General features: G+C 40.0%; 2 protein-coding genes across 2 annotated transcripts in view; one reads left to right on the top strand and one right to left on the bottom strand.

Annotated features, from left to right (window-relative positions):
• The window catches only part of LRP2 (LDL receptor related protein 2), a 185,660-nt gene extending 179,886 nt beyond the window's left edge, over nucleotides 1-5,774 (top strand). Inside the window, 2 exon segments of the mRNA XM_043505242.1 lie at nucleotides 2,778-2,849; nucleotides 4,238-5,774. Of these exon segments, the coding sequence (XP_043361177.1) occupies nucleotides 2,778-2,849; nucleotides 4,238-4,399 (234 nt within the window). The 3' untranslated portion in view covers nucleotides 4,400-5,774.
• A 1,382-nt stretch (nucleotides 5,775-7,156) lies between these two features.
• On the bottom strand, nucleotides 7,157-18,488 carry LOC119863511 (retinol dehydrogenase 7-like). The gene is made up of 5 exons (XM_043504854.1): nucleotides 18,354-18,488; nucleotides 17,698-18,028; nucleotides 15,738-15,996; nucleotides 10,787-10,950; nucleotides 7,157-9,894 (listed from the first exon to the last, which is right to left on the bottom strand). Exons 1-5 carry the CDS (start codon nucleotides 18,486-18,488, stop codon nucleotides 9,644-9,646), a joined length of 1,140 nt encoding a protein of 379 aa, XP_043360789.1. The 3' UTR covers nucleotides 7,157-9,643.
• Nucleotides 18,489-23,454: the final 4,966 nt, after the last annotated feature.

Raw genomic sequence — 23,454 nt, 5'->3', positions numbered from 1 at the left:
GACTCAAGCTCATGGGGCTTAAGGGGTTGCTTAATTGTGGTGTAGATGTTCGGGCTCAGGCTGCAGCCTGAGCTCTGGGACCCTCTGATGGCTCTAGGTCCTAGAGTCCAGGCTCCAGCCTAATTGTGAATGTCTACTCCCCAATCAAACAGCCCTTTAGCCTGAATTAGCTGGCATGGGCCAGCAGCTGTGTGTTTTTAATTAGGCACCTGATCTACCCACAAAGTTGCACCCGTGTAACTAAAGATATGGTGTGGCACTGATTTAATTAAACCAATATGACTCTGTGTGTGGACACTCCTACATACCTTTAAATCTGGTTTACAGCCATTTAGACAAGCCTTTAAAGAGGAGTTGAGGGCATTTGGCACCTCACAGAAAGTATCTGTACCTCAAAGAATATGGCCCATAATCCTTTTTGCTATTCTTCCCTGTCTCTGCAGCACAGATGTCAACACTTCTGAATACTGAGTATGCTTGACAGTTGTAGGAACCAGCTGCTAAAATTTGTCAAGTTTTATTTCCAGCTAAGACTGTTTCAGCCCCAGATGGCTTCACAGGGTTCTCTCTGTTTCTCTCCAGCACTGGCTATGCTTGTGACATTGACAGTGCATTTGAATGGCAGCATTTGTACCTCTGCAGTGAAGAGCCTACCAGTGTTTCCATTATAACCCTCTCTTTTAAGGGCCTTCTCTCAGCATGAGAGTTGCAATGTGAGAAGGGAGATCCTCAGCTGGTGTAAATTGCCATAGCTCTGTTGACAATAGTGGAACTATGACAGCTTACACAAGTTGAGGATCTGCTCCCTCCCACTCACAAGATAAGTGATATTTTTTAACAAACATTCATACATTCAACAATTAAAAAACAAATCCCTTAACTGAAATACATCTGCATAAAAATGTTCAGTTTTTCATAGACAGTAACACTACACTTGATCTAAAATAACTGAAATCTGATTCATTGTAATGAAAATATGAGAGGTTTATCGTGTGTAGTTTAATCATGTTTTTATATTCTACTTATAACCATAGCAATATTAAACATTGCAATTTCATGCATCAGCTGCATACAGAATGGTTGTTTCGAGTATTGTTGAGTATTTTCAGTGCTGGAGATCAGAGAATCTTCTCACCTAGCTTAGTCAAGTGATTCCTGGAAGTCACATTATTATTTATGTGAATACATATAAGCAAAGGCTATCATATTCTTCAGCTCATCTCTCACATAAATTACCAGTTGAGGTTCACTATGAATTTCAGTGGGCATGCGCCAGAGAATATTTTGCTGGCTGCACACCCGTTGCTAAGAAAATGATGATAAAGTGCATATTATTGAAGTTTTCTTGAGGGGCAGAGGAAATCCGTTAAGGCAGTCAGGATAGGGTTTTGCTTGTGGTGGAAGCAAAGTCCTAGGCTTATCTGGTGAGTGGACTGAAAGGCTGAGTGTTTAGCTTAGGTGCTAAGTTATCCTGCCCATTGAGTTGACAGCATGTGTGTGTAAATGCTGATGCTGCAGAATGATAGAGCATCCCTGGAACTTCTCTGGAAACTGAGGCTAAGAGAAATCTATTGAATTACTTTCGTTAGTGATGTGGATCTTGTTTACAGGTCAGCATTCTTTTAGGGCCTGATTCTACAATTTGCTCCTTGTGGATGGACCCCAGTTTCCAGGCAGAGCTCACAGGGATTTGTATTCCTGTATATACAGTAATTTCTCATTTTATAATTTCACACCTGGTTTTTCTTTTCCATTTGATTTGCGTAGAGTCCATATGTAGTGTTACTCTCTCTAAATAAATGTTGTCATTTTATCTGTTGTCGTCTTACCTTGTGGATACTGCTTTAGTTAAAATAACAATAATTGGCCTATTAGATCAGAAACTGGACAGGAACTCAAGAGAACTGGGTTCTGTTCTAAGCTCTGCTACTGACTTGTCTGACCTCTGTTTCCCTTCCTTCCCTTTTTTTGTCTTGTCTACTTCAAATATGAGCTCTTTCAGGCCAGGGCTTTCTCTTTCCATCTGTTTGTAAAGTGCCTAGAACAGTGGAGCCCTGATTCCAGTTGGGGCCTTTAGCTACTACTGTATTACAAGTAAGCAAATAATGCTAACAACAAAAGGGGGGTGAAAGGGAAATAGTCTAAGATGAGTTCATTTGGATGACATAATTGTGTATTAAAAGGTAGATTTAGGAAGATGACTGTTAGCCCATACGGTGACTTAAACAAGAATTAAGTGGGTGGTAGTGAAAACCTAGTTGATTTTCCGTGTACTGAAAAGATCCACTGAATTGCCTTCTGAGGCTGGTTGACTGGTGAAGGATTAGAGGCTGTGTCAGGAATAATAGTATAATTGGCCATTTTGGGAACAATTTGTGGGTTCCATTTGATATGTTTTTTTCTGATGAGCCTTCAGAAAACCCAAAACAAACAATGTCTATACTCTCTGAAGGAGAAATTACATTTTTAGAGACTTTAACTGTGTTGTTACATTTTTCGTTTCTTCCTTTGCAGATGGGTTGTCATTTTAACAGTTGTCAAAGCACTTAGAATCTGTGATAGGCTTTAAAAAAAATTACATCAAAAGAGCTTAATTAAAAAAACATAAATAAAATGGGGATGGGTTGAACGTTTCCTGAATACAATCACTTACGGATAGAACCAATAGGAAATGCTATTGAAAACCCTCCCTCAATGGTATTATCATTTTGCAAATGAAAGGGGAGAAAGGGGAGAAAATTGTTCTGCTCAAGAGTTCTGTTATTTTTACCTTTCAGGAAACAAAGTGGAGTTTCTTCAAAAGAAAACTGAAACTAAGTACTAATTTTGAAAATCCAATCTATGCAGAGGTAACTCTTAATTGTATAACTCTCATTCTCAGCCTGCACTTTGCACCTAGCTCACAAGCGGGGCTGGTTCTTGTGATGTGGGAAGCCTGAATTAACGTTTGTTTTCATAGCATAAAGATTATGGGTAAGAATCTGTGCTGCACCAGTAAGAGGCACAGCACAGCACATGCAGCACAGGGAGAAGGGGCTGGGATGGATTTAAAGCCACAGTTGCACCCTCCCAACCTTAGGCTGTTCCTGGGGCTTAAGAGGCTGCTGGCATAAGTCCCCAGGGCTATCTAAGGCTGTGTCTACACTATGCACCTTTTAGCGACACAGCTGTGCCATGCCGCTAAAAGGTGCGCAGTGTACCTGCTCTTTGTTGACAGGAGAGAGCTCTCCTACCGACAAAATAAATCCATCCCCAACGAGAGGCAGTAGCTTTCTCCCGCTGACATAGTGCTGTCTATCTGGCACTTTTCATCAATAAAACTTTTGTCGTTAGGGGTGTGTGTGTTTTTTCACACCCCTGAATGACAAAAGTTTTACTGACAAAATTGTAGTGTAGACAAAGACTAAGTTATAGTAGCCCCCTGGTGCTGCCCTATGAGCACATCACTGCCCAAAATCTCTGAAGTGCTGCAAGCTGTGGCCCTGCTCTGAGCTCTCCCCTCTATGTTCAAACCCACCCTTGGCATTCTTGTGAGGGGGTTCTTGTAAGGCAGCCTTACAGTGGTCTTCTACAGTGCCTGCATCAGGGGAATTCTCCCATGGCTGGACACTGGCGCTTAGGACCCTTTTACCTAGCATAAAGGGGCCAGATCAAGAGTCTCACACTGTGAGTAAAATTTTCAAATGCTCTGGAGTGACTTAGGAGCCTAAGTCTTGAATTAGACATGTAGGAGTTTAAGTATCATTGAAAGTAACTTCTCAGTCACTTTGGAAAATGTGACTTAGGCGCCGAGACATGTAGGTGCTTTTGAAAATTTTACCCTATTTGCCCCGTACTGTATGAGATAGGAATGGGAATTTGTAAAGCAAAGGACCCAGCCCGGCAAACACTACTGAAATAATGCTTACTTCATAAGTCGTGCCAGTTACCTCAATAATTATCTAGAGTAGTGAGTGTGTATAGACATATAAAATTACTCATTGTTAAACACCATGGGTGGTAGTAATTGTTGGCAGGATCAGCCCTGACTAGTTTAGTGATTTATTGTTTTCTCAGCTTTGCCTGGTGAGGTGAAACCCGTGTTTAAATAATGATATATGGGCTGGTGGTCAGAGGGGCTGAGTATCCACTTACTTCGTTGACTTCAACAAGAGCTATGAATGCTTAGCAATTCTGAAATCAAACCTATAAGTGAATGGTTCATTTTAAATCATGATTTTTATGGTGATTGTTTCAGATGGAGAAGGAACAACAAGGGGACACTGAAAATGCATCTCTCCCCTCTCCTTCACAGCCTCCTAAGATTACTCTCAAGAGAGACCCACCTTTAGCTTATACAGCAACAGAGGATACATTTAAAGACACCGCCAATCTCGTTAAAGAGGATTCTGTTGTATAACTAGTTAATCAGTAAGAGAATAATTAGACATACCCATTTGCACATATATTTTTTATAAACAGAAGGAAAAAGGTTCACATTCAAATGCTTTATAAAAAATATATACACTTTTTAGCCAATAGCTGAAGATGTCTTTTGAAGCTATGCCTTGTTTTTTTGACAAATGCCAACTGCTATTTTTATGAACAATTATCATGATGTACTATATGTATATCTTTGCACTGAAGCTGTCTGAAAGTAATGTTATAAATATATTGTACATTTGTAAATTTTTGAAAGATTATCTTGTTTGTTGATGTAGCTAAAGAAATCTGTTCTGAATCGGTTGTTGCATCTTTAGGGATAAATCCATTATATAAATGATTTAACTAAAAAAAATCAAGGTGAATATAGAGGTTTACTGATTTACAGAAACTTTTAGAACATATATTTATAACAGCACCTTCTTAAACTTGTACTGGTGCGTTAAGCATCTCTACTACCCATTTAATATACTACTGTATATAAAAATGGGTCTCTCTGTCCTCTCTCTCTCTCTCGGTATATCTCATATTAAACAAAAGATGGAAAATTCAGTACAGCGTATTTTGGCTGAATAGCTACCTACACAGAATGTTGTTCTTGCAATATTTTGTCTGGTTGAAATCAAATAATTCGTCCCAAGATCCATAATGCATGTATTTTCCCTCTAGGTTCCAATTAAAAAATCCCATTAACAGCATTCATAGGAAGAATTGATATATTTAAATTTTAGTACTAGGCAGTAATTTCATACTTACTTTAATGAGATTTTCTCCTGATCATCAATGGAATAACTCTGTTCTTGGCTGGAGTCTCTGGAAGTCGTTTGTAATGTTTAAATGAAGTAGCTAGCAAAGTACAAAAGATGCTGGTTAATTTAAAAATGAACTAGCTTTTTTCATGTGAAAAATTTAATTTTTGACTATTTATTTCCTGAGGTGGACGTTAATAGAAAGGGAAACAGTTTCTACTGATGCAATATTTGTAGGTCATCCGGTTATTTCCATAATGTTCTATCAGAATATACTGTACATGTTGCTAGCTTTTCCATTAATTAGCCAGTTTAGTTTCCATAACATGAACTGTTTAAGGAAAGTCTAAGCACCACGGCAGGAATGTATACTCTAATATGTTGTTTAGCATTCCTGGCTAGTTACTCATATAACTGCAGGTTCCTAAATTTATAATCAATGAGACTTCTGCTGTTTGATTGTTTTATGCCTGAGTTCTCAAAATATATGCTATCCCTATTTAGAATGCTTGTTGTAATGACTTTGAAATGTATTTTGATTAGAAAAGATAACTGGAAAATGATGCTGCTGAATAAATCTAATAAATGTGTTATTTTATCATATTCTTAATCCATAAATTATTGAGTCTAATGCACCATACAAATCTGTCATAATCTGGATTTTTCAGTACAGTCTGAAAAAAAGCAGTGCTTTAGAGAACACTAATAAAAGTACTTAGTACTTTCCAAACATTTGAGCCTAGTTACACATTGAGGGGTAAATCAGAACTCTACTGAAGTCAGTTATACCTTGGTAAAGCATGAGATGAAAATCATTCCCATTTAACATATTAATACCCACAATATTCCTGTAAAGTAGGAAACTGCCTGTTTCACAGTCTGTAACTGTGAATAATAAAGAGACTGACTGGTTGGAAGCCATAGAAGGAGTCAGTGTCAATACTGGGATTAGAGGTTTCTGGTTTCCAGGCCTATGCTCTGGCTGTACAGCTCTCCAATCCCAGTAAATCACAGAAGGCCAAACTTCAGCTTGTATGCTCCAACATGCATATCATACTAGTAATTGTAGACCTCCCTGGACAAAATACATGCAAGTTAATGCCTACGCTATCATGCTGCTAACACTATTGTTAATATCCTTCATGAGTTCCTATCCAGTAATAATGACAGGTTTCAGAGTAACAGCCGTGTTAGTCTGTATTCGCAAAAAGAAAAGGAGTACTTGTGGCACCTTCGAGACTAACAAATTTATTTGAGCATAAGCTTTCGTGAGCTACAGCTCACTTCATCGGATACAATGATGTGTTGCAATGCATCCGATGAAGTGAGCTGTAGCTCACGAAAGCTTATGCTCAAATAAATTTGTTAGTCTCGAAGGTGCCACAAGTACTCCTTTTCTTTTTATCCAGTAATAATCTCTGTTCTGATGAGGATGAATGCCTGTCACTGTGTTGATCAAAGTAGGTGTATTAGAGTAATAGGATACTTAAAATCCACATGCACCAAACCGGGATCTCAGACCAACACATGTGTTTGCTATGGCTGCGCTAAACTTTACCTGTTAAATACATTGGAAGCCTCCAGTTCAGGCAAATGTTTGCGAGAGTCAAATTTTGTCTCCCTACATCCCTATGGTGTGTCTTACTTCTTGAACCAAGTGTTTTCCTAATATTCCTGTTCTTGTGGGAGTGCTAGCCAAATACCTGGCCCAAGAATCACGATATGACAACTGACCTTTTACCTGGATGTCTTTCTGGTGTCTATGTGCCAAGGGAAAATGGGGCTTGCTGCACCTGCTTTATTCCTCCTCCAACTGGAATAATATTATTGGTATAGCTGGCACAGCTTTTGTGTTGGTTTTGAAAGGCAGCTTACTCAAAGGTTTTGCTTTGGAGAAACACATTCACTTTTGTTCAAGCCACACCCTCTATTTTAATCTGAACCCATTGATTCATGAAACCCATGCGGGTGTGATCTTATTGTGCGAACTGATTTTAATGATGGTGCAGATTTTCACGTAAGCGTGATTCAGAAGATGTACTCCATTCATGCATTAGTTGCTTGCAATTTTAACTTAGTGTGTAAGTGCATCTCACCCCAAAAGTTGGCTTGTAATGTTATAAATCATATCATTTTTACAACTCTTCTATGATATATTTTATTCACAGTTTAAAGAATAATGCAATATCCTACAATACATAAGAATTGTTACATCCTGGAAAAGTTATGAACAGTGTCTTTTGCACAAAAGTTGTATAATAAATTGCATTTTACAAATGAACCTGTGTAAACATGTACAGTGTATCTCTTCTGTAAAATCAGGGGCCAGATTGGCAGTTGGTATATATTGGTGTAACTCCATTGACTTCAGCTAAGCTACACCAGTTAATACTAGCTGAGGATCTGGCTTCAGATTTGTAAACTTTTTCAAGTACATAGTTCTGTTATAATCTCTCTGCTCAGTATTTTGGAACTACCAAAGAAGGGACTACTTCAAAGAGGATCTTTCCATGCTGTTACACTGAGCTCAGTATGTGGTGGAATAGGACATAGGGAGTGTAGTTAGTGCTTTATGAATATTCAGGTGGTACAGACCTGAGTAAAACAAATAATGGGTTGGTAACTCCATTTTACCCCAGCGCTTTACTTTAAGATGTTCCTAGTATAATCTGGGGAACAGTTTACAAAGGAAGCTGTTTTTTTAAAACGTGGCTTCTTTTTTTGAAGGAAAGACCCACAAAGTTCTTATACTTGAACTTTTAGAGAGAGAAGATATTAAGGCCTACGTCTCTCTTTGCACCCATAAAAAATGCAGGTATCAATTTTGCCAATTATACCCACAAACATAAAGTTTCAGCCATACTGAAAATCTACTGCTAAAACTCATGTTCACTTTAAATATATAACTGTTTTTTCCACAAGATTTGTAAGTTGTCAGACACAAATAAAATGTAGTCTCTTCAGGGCTGTACTGTTTACGTAGTGTGTATGTTTGCTAATCTTTAAAAAAAACCCTTTCTTTTTCTGGCAGAGGGACCCCCAGGCACCAGTTTGGGCTTCCTCTCCTCTCCCGTAAAATGTATAGCAAAGGCTTCTCCTCCTTTCCATGAGTCAATGAATGGAGAGTACCTATGGTACTCAGTCCAGCAGAGGCTTTAAGGCTTTTCTTCACAGTTTTATTCTCTGATTTCCTTCGCTTTACGATCTCTATCCCTTGTTGCCTTTCTGAACACTAGATTGATGTTTGAAAGATGATCTGTTTTCTATGAGCTTTCAATCTCTCTTTGTAATCTGCCACTGTTAGGGCGATAAATGACATTAGTTTCTATCAGATGGAGGATCTTTCAGGCCATCAGACCAGACGGGGAAAATATTTATAAATGCGTGTTTATCGTCAAATGAGGTAAAATGAATTTGCTTTTTCTGAAGACATTTGGTAGAGCATAGAATCTGACTTGCTGTGATATTTTTGTAAACTTAATTGACCTGGATATCAATCATTAATCAGCAACTCAAAACTCTAGTAAACAAAACGTTTACCCTATTAGTTTTCAAGCCACCATGCACACCATCATGTTAGCTACTGACCCAGCGGCTTATCAGGGAAAAAACCTACAGTGCACTTAGCATTATAATCTCAAGAGACATTATAACCTCAGGTAGTATTTTACTATGCTTAGTGCATTGCATATAGTAATATTAATCGATGACAGCATAAACAAAATGATCTGCTTCACATCAGAAATTAGCATGGGGGTAAAATGTAAAACCCCCTGGGATCCCTCAGGATAAAAGGCCTCATGTACGTATGTATTCTTTTTCAGATAAAACCACACTAAAATTAGGAATCAGGGTAATGTATAAATATTGTGGTAATGGATAACAATTGTCTTTGATTGCTTGTCATTTATATTACATATTGTTGAAATAACCTGTGTATTATCTCCACTATAGTAGCTGCCTATTGAATGGTAAATAGGCACATAGATGTAGTTGAGCACTGGAACTAACGTTTTGTGGATATTTTTCAAATGCTAGGGGTTTACTTTGATCTTATCAAGTTTAAGCCCTTAGGTTCACAACTTTAAGTTCAGTGGCATGATTCAGGCAAATACCCATATTCAACATGAATAGATGTACCAGTTCTTGAGTAAATGTGCTCTTTTTGGACTTTAAGAGCAGAATAGATCTGCATAGAGCAGGACTGATTTAGGAAATAAAAGGTTCAAAGTCACCAAACTTGTTATCTGATAAATACTATTTGACCAGCTCTGCAGGTGAATGTTATACTGCAAATATATCTCTGATTAATATAACAAAGAAAAACTTTCTCCAGACTGAAATTCAATAAAAATCAAAGTGCTTTCTGAAGAGAATTAAATCAGTCAGGTAGTTATAGGTAGGAAAGAGAAAAACTGATTTTGAAAAGAATAACAATCACCACTTTAACCTTGAGCTTAGAGTACTAAATATTAAACATCAAGTGGAACACAGGATACTGATTTCCTCCTCGCTGCTGGAGTTGGAAGCAGCATACGCAACATCATATCAGATAGAAGGGTTGGTGCATAGGAGAGGGGTAGCCAAAAGAACTTTGCATCCCATCCAGATCCATAGCGTGTCCTGGGGTATTTTGCTATCAAGGCATGCTCCATGCATTTTATGACTTTAGAAATATCGGAGTCACACAATCTTTTCATTGAAAATCTTTGAGCTCTGACATCTGCAGGGAAGAAAATAAATCCCTGAATGCTTATGAAACATTCTCTGATAAAAGAATTTTAAATTGTTGACAGCTAAAACCCTGTAAAAGAAAAAAGAGACATAGAAGCTCTCCACACCCAAATGTTACGGTTATCTGCATTGTAAAGCTTTAGAAATCATTCTGTTTTTATGTTAGTAATAGTTGCTTGTTTGCTGCTCATGAAACAAATATTAATTAGCCCATAATTAATCTATGAAACTACAGGCTTTGTATACTGTACATATATTTCCAAGTTTTGCTGTTTATCCCCCTGCCTTTTGTAGCCTGAATTAAGTATATTTAATAAGTAAACTTCACTTTCTTCTTGAAACTTCCTTAGGCCCTCTAATTCTCTGCAAATGTTCTTGTACCCTGTAAGAGTAACTCAAAACTAATCTTCAGCAAAACAGGAAATCCTGCAGCAGAAGAGAAAATACTCTTTAGTGAAACAGCAGAGTAGAAAATCCTATGTAGAAAGAAAAGCTATTCTGTAAAGCATTGGGAAGTATACTGACTCTTCAACATTGTGATGAATTGCCTGGATGAGTGAGGAGTGTCCTGCAAAGCAAAGACGTGACAAACCCCCCAGGATCAAGGAGATCTCCTGCCACTGGCTCTCTAGCTGTCAGTAGTTGAGGACAAAGGACAATAATATATTTTACCAGGCTATCAATAGAGCACTCTGTCAGCTGAATAACTCTGGTAAAGAATGCTATCTGAACCAGAACATGTTCCACCAATCTAATAGGTGCACCAAGAGACTAGGCCCTTCACTCCAACAGGAAAGTTGAACTCCAAAAGAGATAATGGTCAGTCCATGACTAAGGTTAGCCAAGTCCATTCCAGTCCAGTAATAAGTATTTGTACTTACACTCAACAAAGTATTTATCTCCATAGGAGTCTCTGACCTCAGGAGTTAGTTGGTTCCAAAGTCTTAGTAGGTCTCTCTCAATGACCTCTGAATTAGTTACTCCAGTCTTAAAGCATCCCGGCTCAATTATGCTCACCTTCACTCCAAAATGCCGCATGTCTCTCCTGGGAATGGAAATAAAATACAATAGCAAATGTTTTCATGCTCGCCGACCCAACAATTATATGATCTTTAAATAATTGGTTCTGTAATAACCAAAGTGACATGTACCTTAAGAACATTAAGGTCAAATGTTGATTTATTTCTGGTTATGTAAAAATGTCAAAGTACAAATTTGCTTTATTATATGGCATATTGTCTTTTTGTTGTAACCTAACACAGGAAAAGACCCACTGTACAGAGAACTAAACAATCTAGCTACAAACAGCGCTTGAATGTAGCAGCAGGTATACAAATGCCTATTCTGTATGGTTTGCTTAGGAACAGTGAGGATCAAGGTAACTCCCAAATCTATTTGAGCCATACATCTAGCTGAAACGCTGTACATTTCTATTCAAAGATGTAGAATACAAAGAAATGTTTCCAGTTCCTGCGGCTCTGTTATAATCTACTTCTGCTGGTAGGCCATTAACAACCTGAAAGAATCTGAAAGCAAAACACAGCTGGGCAGAATCATTTGACTGGATTAGGAGTCTCAACTCTGTAGATTTCATTGGCCAAATGTTCATGTGCTGAAGGTGAATTCATTTACTATTAATTAAGAAAGGGAGCAGATGTTTACAGTTTATATTTTGCTTTGCAGTTCAGCTCCTTCACCATGAAAATTGCCTCTCTCTACCTAAGGGCAGCTTCAGAGACCTTTGGGGGACCTGACTTATTCATGTGTCGTTCCAAACCATGCAATGGAATTGAACACTCTTGTACATCAGCCACTAAATTTGTCTCTTGGAGCATATTCTGCTTTATCTGAATGTTCACAACTGCTCCCAGTCAATTTTATCAATTCTACCTGCTTGTTGAGAGGAGCCTCTGGATCAGCTCTTTAGCCTCTGTAAATCAGCATAGCACCATTGATGGCAAAGGGACAGATCCTCATTGCGTATAATATTCCAAAGTTATGTGTAAGTATCTTTGACATATGAGCGCCTAATTGCTGCCCAGCATCACCAGTGCTTAGATTATTATGGGATAGTAAAGACAGCAGAAGTCAAGGATAAAAGGGGCAACAAGGAAGCTTAGGCCTGTGGAAGCATGTGATTACAAGAACTAGGCAGAGGAAAAGACCGGCTAGATGAGTAATAGAGCTCAGGAGCGGAGCTGGAGAATGAAGAAAGGGCTCAGCAGGCAGTAACTGAAGGTGGGAGGGCAAGGAAGAAGAGAAGAGCAACTAGTCCTGTAAGAAGAGGGGAACAGTCAATGGAGATGCACAGAGTTCAGTGTCCCAGGGGGATTCAGGAGGACTTGTAGAAGATTGCCAGGGAGAATAAAAGACAAGAGGACTTACAGCCAGAAAGAACAGGAATAAGGCCAGAGGAGAATCACACCATCACCAGGAAAAGGCCAGTCTATGCGACTGGGAACTCCCTACTAAGAAGAACAGATAGGCCTGTCACCAGAGCTGATTCAGAGAACAGGAGGGTATGCTGTCTGCCAGGAGCTAAGATGCAGGATGTGGATCTGAGGTTGAAGAGGATCCGAATGGGAGCAGAAAAGAATCCACTGATTGTCCTTCATGTGAGAAAAAGTGATACAGCTAGATTCTTGCTGGAATATATCAAAGGAGACTATGCCAGGCTAGTCCTTAAGGAAATGGAGGCTCAAGTGACCTTCAGTGGGATTCTGTCTGTCCCTAGAGGGAGAGAATGAAGGAGAGACAAGATCATGATGATCAACAGATGGCTCAGACAGTCATGCTATAAGGAGGGCTTTAGGATGTTTGACCACTGGGAGTCATTCATGGACAGAGGAGTGTTCTCATGGAATGGATTCTTCCTGAATAGGGAAGGAAATAGACTTCTGGGATGGAGGTTGGCACAACTCATTAAAAGAGCTTTAAACTAGAAGCTCACAGGGGTCAGTTGGGAGATGCTCATGTAATCAGACATGTAATGCCTGATTTTAACATTGAGAAGGAGGAAAATCAAGTAAGAAATGATACAGCAATGGAGAAAGGAACAGCAGTGGGTAGGAAAATGGACATTAAGAGGAAAGATAGTGCTGATACGAGTCAGATAAGCAATACTGGTAGTAGAATGACTGTACCCAATTGGGCAAGGAATGTGGGAGAAGCCAAGCAGCAACAGTTAAGATGTTTTGTACACCAATGCAAGGAGCTTGGGTAACAAAATGGAGGCATTATAACTACCGGTGCAGGAAGTAAAACCGGATATTATAGGGATAACAGAAACATGGTGAAATAGTAAGCATGACTGGAGTATTGAAAGGTTTGTGCTGTTCAGGAAAGACAGAAATAAAGGCAAATGTGGCAGAGTAGCATTGTATATTAATGATGGGGTAGACTGTAAAGAAATTAGAAGTGATGGAATGGATAAGACAGAATCTGTTGGGGCAAAATCACTTTGGGGAAGAAAGCTACTAGAGGTTCCCCTGGGCTAGTGCTTGGGGCAAGCTACAGACCTCCAGGATCCAATTTGGATATGGATAGAGACATCTTTAATGTTTTTAATGAAATAAATACTACTGGGAATTGAGTGATTATTGGAAACTTTAACTTCCCAGCTATAGATCATAGGACAAGTGCTAGTAATAATAATAGGGCTGACATTTTCCTGGATGTGATAGCTGACAGATTTCTTCACCAAATAATCACCAAACCAACAAGAGGTGATGTCATTTTAGATTTGGTAGTGGTGTGTAGTGATGACCTCATAGAAGAACTGGTTGCAGAGATCAACCTTGGTTTGAATAATCATGAGCTAATTCAGTTTAAACTAAATTGAAGGATAAACAAAAATAGATTTGCAACTAGGGTCCTGGATTTCTACCAGGCAAACTTTAAAAAATTAAGGGAATTAGATATGGAAGTGGACTGGCCGAAGAACTCAAAGATCTGAATGTGGAGGAGGCCTATAATTCCTTTAAGTCAAAGTTCCAGGAGCTATCTGAAGCCTGCATGTCAAGCAAGGGGAAAGAATTCATAGGGAAGGGCTGCAGATCAATCTGGATGAACAAGCATCTCAAACAGGTGATTAAGAGAAAGCAGAAAGCCTAAAAGGAATGGAAGATGGAATGGATTAGGAAGGAAAGCTACCTCTTGGAGGTCAGAAAGAGTAAGGATAAAGTGAGAACTGCCAAAAGCCAAGCAGAGTTGGATTTGCAAAGGGAATTGAAACCAGTCATATAAATAAAAAGAAAACAAAGAAAGAAGTGGGACCACTAACCAGTGGGAATGGGGGGAGATTAAGGATAATATAGGCGTAGCCCAACACCTAAATAAATACTTTGCCTCTATTTTCAATAAGGCTAACTGATGATCTTAGAGAGATAGTGGCAGGGTGACTAATAGGAATGAGGATGTGGAGGTAGAAATTACCACATCGGAGATGGAAGTCAAACTCAAACATCTTAATGGGACTAAATCAGGGCCCCCCGAATAATCTCCATCCAAGAATATTAAAGGAACTGGCACATGAAATTGCAAGGCCAATAGCAAAATGTTTTAATGAGTCTGTAAACTCAGGGGTTGTACCCTATGTCAGAAGAATTGCTCAAATAGTTCCTATTTTTAAGAGAGGGCACTAAAATGATCCAGGAAACTACAGGTCTGTTAGTTTGACTTCAATTGTATGCAAGATCTTGGAACAAATTTGGAAAGAGAAAGTAGTTAAGGACATAGAGATAAATGATAACTGGGTAAAATACAACATGGATTTACAAAAGGTAGATTGTGCCAGACCAACCTGGTCTCCTTCTTTGAGAAAAGAACTGATTTGTTAGACAAAGGAAATGCAGTAGATCTACTCCACCGGCATTTCAGTGTGGCATTTGATATAGTTCCACATGGGAAATTATTAGTTGAATTGTCTGCCTGCTCAGATGGGGCTGACTGGGTAGCCTCACAACAGCTCTAAAGATAAAAGGGCTGCAGGACAGGAGGCAGGTCGGCTACCAGAGGAACTCCAGAGAGGAGACCCCTTCCACAGACTGGCGAGGAGCTGCAAGGGAAATCAGACTTCCTGAGAGGGAGAACCAGAACAAGAGCACTGGGGAAAGCCTAGCAAGGAGGCGAGGTAGGAAACAGCTCAGGGAGCAGTAAGGGTCTGGGAGGAACTGGTTCAAGCTGCTTCAGACAGTGTCCCTGAGCTGTAACCCAGTGGAGTCCGTGGGCTTGGGTTCCCCTACCACCCTCCAACACAAGGCATGGTAAAGACTTTGGAGCAAGAAAAGACCCTAGGCCTGCATGGCCTAGAATTGTCTACCCTTCACTAGAGCCACTGGACGCCTCCTCACCCTTTATTACCCCTAAAGGATAGTGACTAATAAGGGCCTGGCTGGAGGACTGGGGTCATAACAAGAAATCAATATTGACCGTGTGAAGGGGAGAAACTGAATCAAACTCAGGGTAGGACCCACACAGTCCCAAGAGGGTGCCAGCTGGTGAAGGCAGCCTCAGACATACGGATAAAGTGACTACACAGAGCAAGACATCTCAGATGTTAACTGCTGGGTTTTCACTTTGTTAGCTGAGTCAAAGCTGCATTTCTAGGACTTTGTACAGGAAGGTTTATGCTGTTAAAAATGAGATAAAATTAGAGAAAGCTCCAAACTAACCCCCTGCTGAAGGGAACAACCCAAACTCTGCTGAGGATCAGAATTTCACATCTGGTCTCTAACCTTTTATGAACTCAACCACAGCTTCAGATTCAAAGAGCTACAAACTGTAGAGCATTTGAAATCCAGAACTAGCATAACAAATCCATCTCTGACTCACCGTAACATGTCCGAGAAAGCTTCCACGCCCCACTTTGACAAACAGTAGCCACCACCTAAAAACGCCAAGCGACCCAAAACACTGGCAACGTTGACTACTCTTCCTTTAGCCTTTTTCAAAAGTGGGAGAAGCTTCAGGGTGATTTCAATCAACCCCATCAGATTAACATCCATAATTGTGTGGAAATCATCTATCTGAATCCAGTCGGTGGGTGCCATCGGTGTTGCTCTTCCAGCATTATTTACCAAACCAAAGAGGCCTAAGAGTATTCCAAAAATATCACGTTTGGTATGTGCCAATATCACAGCAGTGATTGGGGTTGGAGACAGGACATATGGCAATAGACTGCGAGAGTTCACATTTTGCACACCATTTAACAAGATGAATATAGCTGACTGGGTTTCCTCATGACTTTCTGAATTTATACTATACAGCTGGCAAACTTTTTTTCACCTTCCTAATGCTTTAGTCAATGGCTCTAAATTAGAACTGGGTTAATATTAATGGAGAAATTATTTCAGTTGGAGCCACGGCTTCCCAGGCCTTCTCAGTACTAGACCCAAAGGGTGTGTCTACCCTGCAGGTGAGGGTGAGCCTTCCAGCCCGCAGAGACAGACTAATCCAAGTGGGACTTGCTCTAGAATGCTAAAAATAGGTGTGTGATATTGCAGCACTGGGAGAGCTAGCCCATGCCACCACTGGTCCTGCAACATGCACACAGCTGCTTTTGTATGCTAGAGTGAGCCTCACTAACATGAGTTTGCCTAGCTGGGCTTAGAGCCCTGCACCTTACTGCAGTGTAGACATATGGTAAGTGGGCCTGGAGCTCTCTGTGCCTCCGTTACCCTATCTGTAAAACAGAGATAATAATGTGTCTCCACCTTTGTAACATACTTTGGACTCTATGGATAAATAGTGCTGTGTAAGTGCCATGTTATTAATGTGCCTACACCTCAGGCCTGCTCAGGACGGCCTATCTCTAGAGAGAGAGGATACTGTAGACTCCCTGCTGAGTCAGTACTTGGCCTCTTTAATTATATGGTTAGAGTGAGGATTACAGTGAGTGTTAGCTGCGGTTGCCTGTCCCATATAGACTATCCTGACACCACAGTGCTTGTCATATATAGTAGGTGGAGAGGAGTTCAGAAAAGTCCCTGGCGAGATGAGTCTTGCCAGAGCAGAAAAATTCATTGGGTTAGGAACCAAGACAGACTTTTTAACATTTTCTGCCAAAAGCAGAAGCCAAGTAATGATCTAAACTCTCTGTTCACAGGTGTTCAGAGACACATGTTCTTCCCTCTTTCACATCATTGAACTCACTGGTGCGCACAGCAGTAGCCCTCTCTGGTACAAGAAACACCACTGTAGTAACGAGCCAAAGGGAATGATGGATTTGGACAGTGCCCCTGTTTGATTGCTACAGTCAGTGTCATCATTATGTGCGCATTACAAAAGTCAGACTTGTTGACAGAGAAAAAACTAACCCTTTGCTTTCCCAAAGGAGGAGAGCATGAACTCGACTAGGTATTTTTAATTGGCCAGGTTGATTGATTGCTTAGGTAGGTCAATGAAGTTCTGACTAGTTTCAATTAGCACTCCCACAAGCTGAGTACTTTACCTGCAGCTGAGTGAGACTTAAAAACATGTACAAGTATATTTTCTGACTGTTAAAATATCAAGGAATCTGATACTTAGAAGTCCCCTGATTGATAAAAGTGAGGGGCAAACACAATGGCAACAGTTGAAACTGGCTTTTGGAACATAAAACACTCTTGGAACTATGGTGGTTGGTGCTAATAAATACCTAACTAGATAGAACCATAGCACTGAAGAAAGTACAGCTTTAATCAGCACCAGAAATGCTCCTCTGTGGTTATTATGGAAGGTTACTACCAGAACTCTTCTGTTTTATTCTGGAGTATGTATAGTAATTTGTATATACTGCGGCTATACCACTTACCCTCCCCATCTGTCTCTTGTTTCACAAACTCCACTGCGTTGTCAATGCTGCTGGAGTCAGTTAAGTTTAGTATCACAGTCTTCAGTGAGATGGATGTGCAGGCTAGTAGTTCTCGGCTTCCATTTTCTGTTAGACACGCGGCAATGACATGGAATCCCCTTCGGTCAAGCTGTTTAGCCAGCAAGTTTCCAAACCCACTGTCACATCCAGTTATGAAGACATGCTTTCCATTCAGGTCTTTCACTTTAAGTCTGTCTCGGATGAGCCAGCAAATAATGAGGAGAAGTATGGAAGCCAAAATTCCTATCTGCGCTGAGTTTGAAAGCAAGGCCTATAAATAAATAATGTTAGAGATCTGGAAACTTAATGGAGTAATTACTAAATCTATCTCCAAGTTCAACACAGCTCCTATAAAAGGCTTTGTGTCTAGTTCAAGCTTTTTATGTCTGATTGTGAGTAAAATGGGGCACAAACTTAGATGTCTGGGCACAGTTTGAATGGTGTCCGTGAATAATATATGTGTCGGCAGAGCCTTTCTCTAAACCTCCTTGTCAATACATTTCCATTGTTTTCAACATGCAGCTTCACTTGCCCTTCTCCCTAGTCTGCAAGGTGGTTGGAGAATGTTTTAAGATGAAAGGAAGCATGTCCCTCACTAGTAGCAATGCCTCCTGTTGCAAATGCTTCTGATTATTGAGGGTACTGCTGGAAAGAGAAGAATTCTGCTGCAAAGGAGTGCAATTCCCTATGATCATCTGCTTCTTGCCACTCACAGTGCTTCTTCGCTTCATAGCACAGAGACTGTGTGAGCTTTGGGCAAGAACAGAAAAGTCTGGGCTAGACTGGGTGAGTGCATTGACTCCTTTGTTGTGTGCTTTGTAAATGTCAAAAATGCTGGTGCTCCCAATCTGCTTTCTTTAATCTCTGGTCTTTGAGCAAGGCAGCACTTCAGAGCAGTATCAGAATCTGTTCTCTCTCTCACTATCTCCCTCTCACTAAATAAGTGGTAAAATGAATGGAAATACTTACAGCAGGCAAGTGCTGATGAAATCACTGATCAGCCTGACTTTATTGTGAGAAAGTGGTCTTCAAGAATGTTGTTCAGTACGAGTTGCCACCATGATTATTGTTGTATATTTAAATATACAACAACATTCTCATTCATGATGACAGTCTACACTCTCGCATGCTTCTTCATTGTCACGGGCTGGCTTTGGATGCATTTGCACTTTGGGTTGGTGCAAGAATTAAACTGAAGCTCTGGGACAAGGAGGCTGTGTTTTCAAACTTGCATGCCTAAAGCTAGATACCCAAATCCAGTTGTAGACACCTAAACAGAAAAGGTCTGTTTTTCAAAAGTGCAGAGCACCTGCAGCTTTCAGTGATTTTGATGGGATCTGGGGCTGCTCAGCACCTTGGAAGTCTACTTTTACTTAGGTGCCTAAATTGGGCATTAGTTGCCTAACTTTAGAAACCCAAATTGAACATCTGAGCCTTTACTGTTAGTTTTTCATAGCATTTTAAAAAATAATTACATTTTAGAGAAATGTGTTTGATCATTTTTAAATCCTTGAAGTAGTTAAATGAACCCCCCCACCCTTTCCAATTTTTATGTTTTCCAAGAATTCAGAATTCTTTTGTTTTTTAAAATTCATTTAGACAGCCAAAATATCAAACAATAATCAACTGCTTGGATAAATGAACATTAAAACAAGGAGGATATGCTGAAATATTAGGCCTGGTCCCTGTAATCCTTACTCATGTTCATATTCCTATCAGACCATTGGAGTAATCACATCATTTTCTAAAAGCCATAGAAAAAAACCGATCTTTTATTGCACTAACTGCAATAGCCAACAAGACACTGTGTGAAGCAAAAAATGATTCTAGTCTGTAGGACTCAAGTCAATAACATCTATCAATAGAGTGTTTTATGCAGAACCCATGGCTGGTTTGTTATATAACAATCTCTAGAAATCATTCTGGAAAAGTAGCGACTTAAATCTGAGTGTCACTTTGTCACCTCTTCCCCACTGTAATTTTTCTATTACTACTCTGCAAACTCATATAGCCTGTAGTTTTACACATTGGTTTTGTTCTTATACTGGTACTTACATTTTGGGGAGACTTCTGCAAGCTCATTATAAGATTCCAACAGAACAGAGTCTTTGCCAATTACAGCTAGTGCTGGAGTGAAGAAGTTGCTGCAAATTTGAATTCACAAGGGTTTTCAGTAGGATCTGCACAGTGATACCTTGCTGAAAGTCTCAACATAGATTCTGTACTCTGTGGTACTGTGAGATCACCATACAATAGCTGACAAGCCCGGTACAACTCCCTGCTGTTGATTATGACTTACATTCTGATGACTATTTTAGTCTCTTACCAGGAATTAATCCTATGTGTATTCTAAATGTATCCCACCTAGGTTGTCTAAGCTTTGCTGGCCTAAATACAGTAATTCCCAAAGCACAGAGATTATCAAGACTCATCAGGGAGATAGAATTTATCCCATTAGAGGCCTGATCCAACTTCCATTGATTTCAGTTCCTCCATTGATTTTAACAGGAGTTGTACCTAGCCCTCTGGGAATTAATCTTGTTTTTCCCCCTATACATGTGCACAATTTCTGTTTGCATTGATTGGAGTTGTAGGCACAAAAAAGTGAGGAAAATAAACTCTTGTGTTTGATCATGGTTAGGGCCTATTTCTGATCCCTAGAATAAATGATGTATCTAAGGAGTTGACAGCAATTTTTTTTTTAAATAAAAAGTTTAGAATCCATGAGAGCTAAAATCCCCATCTGGGAAAAGAATCCACATAGATGCATGACTGCTACCAAACTGCTATAAGCTGGCCCAAAGCTTCCCACTGCCCACCTCGGTGCCACAAAACCTTGTGCGCTACATTTTGAATTTGGATGCAAAAGAGTTTTCTACTTGTATCTTGCTGTCCTTCACTCTCTTATCCTCAGACCTACATATTCTCTACCCTCATAAAGGCAGAGCTGCCCCAGGCAGGATAGGCTGGACAACTCGGGATTGTGAAATGAATGCATAAACTGCTTGTGAAAAGTGATCTGAACCTAACTGAGTGAAAATTTAAACTGGAAGAAACATGCCCAGTCTTCCTATGTCAGCTGTGTGATGTAGCCAATAGAGACCTCTCTGGCTCTATAAACACACATGTGTGCGTGTGTGTATCTTTTAGCTAAATTAGAACTCCTGAATCTAACTGCACTATTCATGACACTATGTGGATTTGTGACTTTCCCTGGAGACTTGGGTCAATGCTTTATTTAATTAATGTATTTATTTATATTAAATCCTGTATTAGCATGCAGCATTGTGGAGGTGGATTTTTTTTTCCCCTGGGTGGGAATTACACTGAATCTCACTGAATTTAAACTTTTATTTAAAATGATTAGGAGCTAGTTTGTGCAGGCCTTACAATGCTGAACCCTTACTCATGTGAGTTGCTATTTTAATGGTTTTTGTTTTAGGTGGAGATGGAAAGGAGATGTTTGCGCTTGTTTTGTAGGACAATCCTCATTGACATTCCACCCCTTTTATTTCTATCGCCAATTGTACCTTTTCTTCTTCTCTTTCTCATAGTCTGTCTCTCCTGCTGCTTCTTTCTGACTCCACTTCTCTCGCTCTATAAAGGTGACTGATGTATGGCTCCCCAGTACATGCCTGGTAGTCTGGACCTGCCCAAAGATTCAAAATGTCTGTCACATATGATTTAACATTGTCAGGATATTCAGCATATAATGCAAAACATAGTTAAAATGACCCCCCACTGCACTATTCTTCATCAGAAGTCCCAGGCTGTTCCTGGAGGAGCATTCCTCTAGGTCTTTTTGCTGTCAGGTTGCATCCCTATTTTGAGATGTCATGGGCTTTCCCTGACTGAAATCAGGTGTAGTAGAAAAAAATCTAAAGGGAGACTCGGTACTCCCTGTTTATGCTGAAGATCCTGGGTTCTGAACTATGTGAAAACTTTTTGGAGGGGTTTAAAGGTCTTGCTTATCTTCCCCAAACCAGTGACTAAATGGCACTATTCCACACAGGTAGCTTTTTCACCTGTGACAGAGATAATTTGTCAGTCTCCTGAGCACTCTCAGAACACAAGGTATGAGAGAACACAACAGAATGGAAATTACTTAGGCAAAATGTGAGCTTGGGCTGTGACATTCCAAGAGAGAGTGTAAAGCCTGGCCCAAGACAGCTTGTCATCTACAGAATGCCATAGTTGAAAGCTGGCATTTCTCATCACTTCCATAGGCTTATTTCGTAATCAAATCTCTAGGTCTGAGAAAGTACAAAGAAAAATGACAGTGCTTGAAGTCTGGCATTGGGAAAGGAAATGAGATGTACAAATCCCCAGGAGCAAAAAAGAATCCAACATTCTTCATGCTAGCACATGAACATTTTTAAGGTATATGTTTCGTACACCATGATTATAATGACAGGGAGTGTGGTATGTTGGCTAGAATAGGGAAGAGGGAGTCAGGACCCCTGAATAGGGTTGCCAACCCTCCAGGATTGACCTGGAGTCTACAGGAATTAAAGATTATCACATGATGAAATATCCAGGAATACATCTAACCAAAATTGGCAACCCTATCCCTGAGCTACTTTTATTTGCTGTATGACCTGGGCAAGTCCCATCATCTCTCTGTGCCTCAGGTTTCTGATCTGTAATATGGACATTTAAGGACTTACCTGCCTGAAGGGGTTTTATGGGGCTTAATTAATCTAGGTTTATAAAGCACTTTGAGAGATGTAGCTTGAAAGATGCTATCGGAGTACAAAATATTATTAAAGTACCTTCAAGTTAATTAAAATCAGTCACTACATCAGATTACTGAAAAGTAGTCAATGTGAAAAAGATGGTGATTGTGGGAATAACAGACGGTGAGTCGTACTTCAGTGTCAGATTAATAAATTAAAAAATAATTACAATCTGATATGATAGGGGAAGGAAAATTGTCTTTCCAGTCTACTAGAATTCTTCAGTGGAGTCAACTAAATAGTGCGTAAAGGAGAACTGGTCAACACAATTGATCTGGACTTTCAAAATGACTTTGTTAAAGTCCCTCACAAGAAGCTACTGAGGAAATTACAATAAGTAGTTATGGTGTGAGAGGTAAAGGTCTGTCATGGATTAGGTACTGGTCGAGAGGGAGAAGGGAAAAGAGGAATGAATGGTACATTTTCAGCATGGGCGTGGAGGTTAATGTTGAAGGAGGCCTGGGTCTCACTTTCACTCCACACCTTCCTGCTCCCGTTGCGATAGGTAGCACCAACAGATGTCCTAGCAGAGAGCCCCGCATGACTAGTGCAAGATTAGTCACATCTTGGGTGCCGGTCAAAACGTGAGGCTAAGAAGTACCAATTAAATCTAATTACAGAATGAGAGTCCCCAGATGTCTAGGATCAAAACCAGCAGAAGATTAAATCACAGACACCCCCACAAAACTCTGAGAGAGGAGACCAAATTGCCCTGCAGCTTGCCAGTATCCTTGTCACCGATCAAGGTTAATATTTCTCATTTTCATACCTTGAGTGAGTAACAGACAGTTCATGTTTGTAGTGTTTTAGGATCAGGGAAGCAGAATGTATCCACTCGCTAAGGACTGGCCAAATGTTGCTAAACTTTCTGTTCTGAGAGGTGAGAGAAGTTGTAGGAACATAGGGTATATCTACACAGCAATAAAACACCCATGTCTGGCCCATAAGAGCTGACTTGGGC

This window comes from Dermochelys coriacea, chromosome 11, assembly GCF_009764565.3.
Source record: "Dermochelys coriacea isolate rDerCor1 chromosome 11, rDerCor1.pri.v4, whole genome shotgun sequence".
NCBI lineage: Eukaryota > Metazoa > Chordata > Testudines > Dermochelyidae > Dermochelys > Dermochelys coriacea.
Note: the sequence above shows the minus strand (reverse complement) of the source record. Positions and strands in the feature narration are given on the sequence as shown.

Excerpts from the sequence above, each read along its gene's own strand:
- LOC119863511 (XM_043504854.1), bottom strand. The coding sequence starts at position 18,488 with ATGAAGCGAAGAAGCACTGTGAGTGGCAAGAAGCAGATGATCATAGGG. Across the intron at positions 18,029-18,353 it reads AACAGGAGGCATTGCTACTA|GCCTTGCTTTCAAACTCAGC; the intron begins GTGAGGGACATG and ends ATTTATTTATAG. Across the intron at positions 10,951-15,737 it reads GCTTTCTCGGACATGTTACG|GAGAGACATGCGGCATTTTG; the intron begins GTGAGTCAGAGA and ends TTCCATTCCCAG.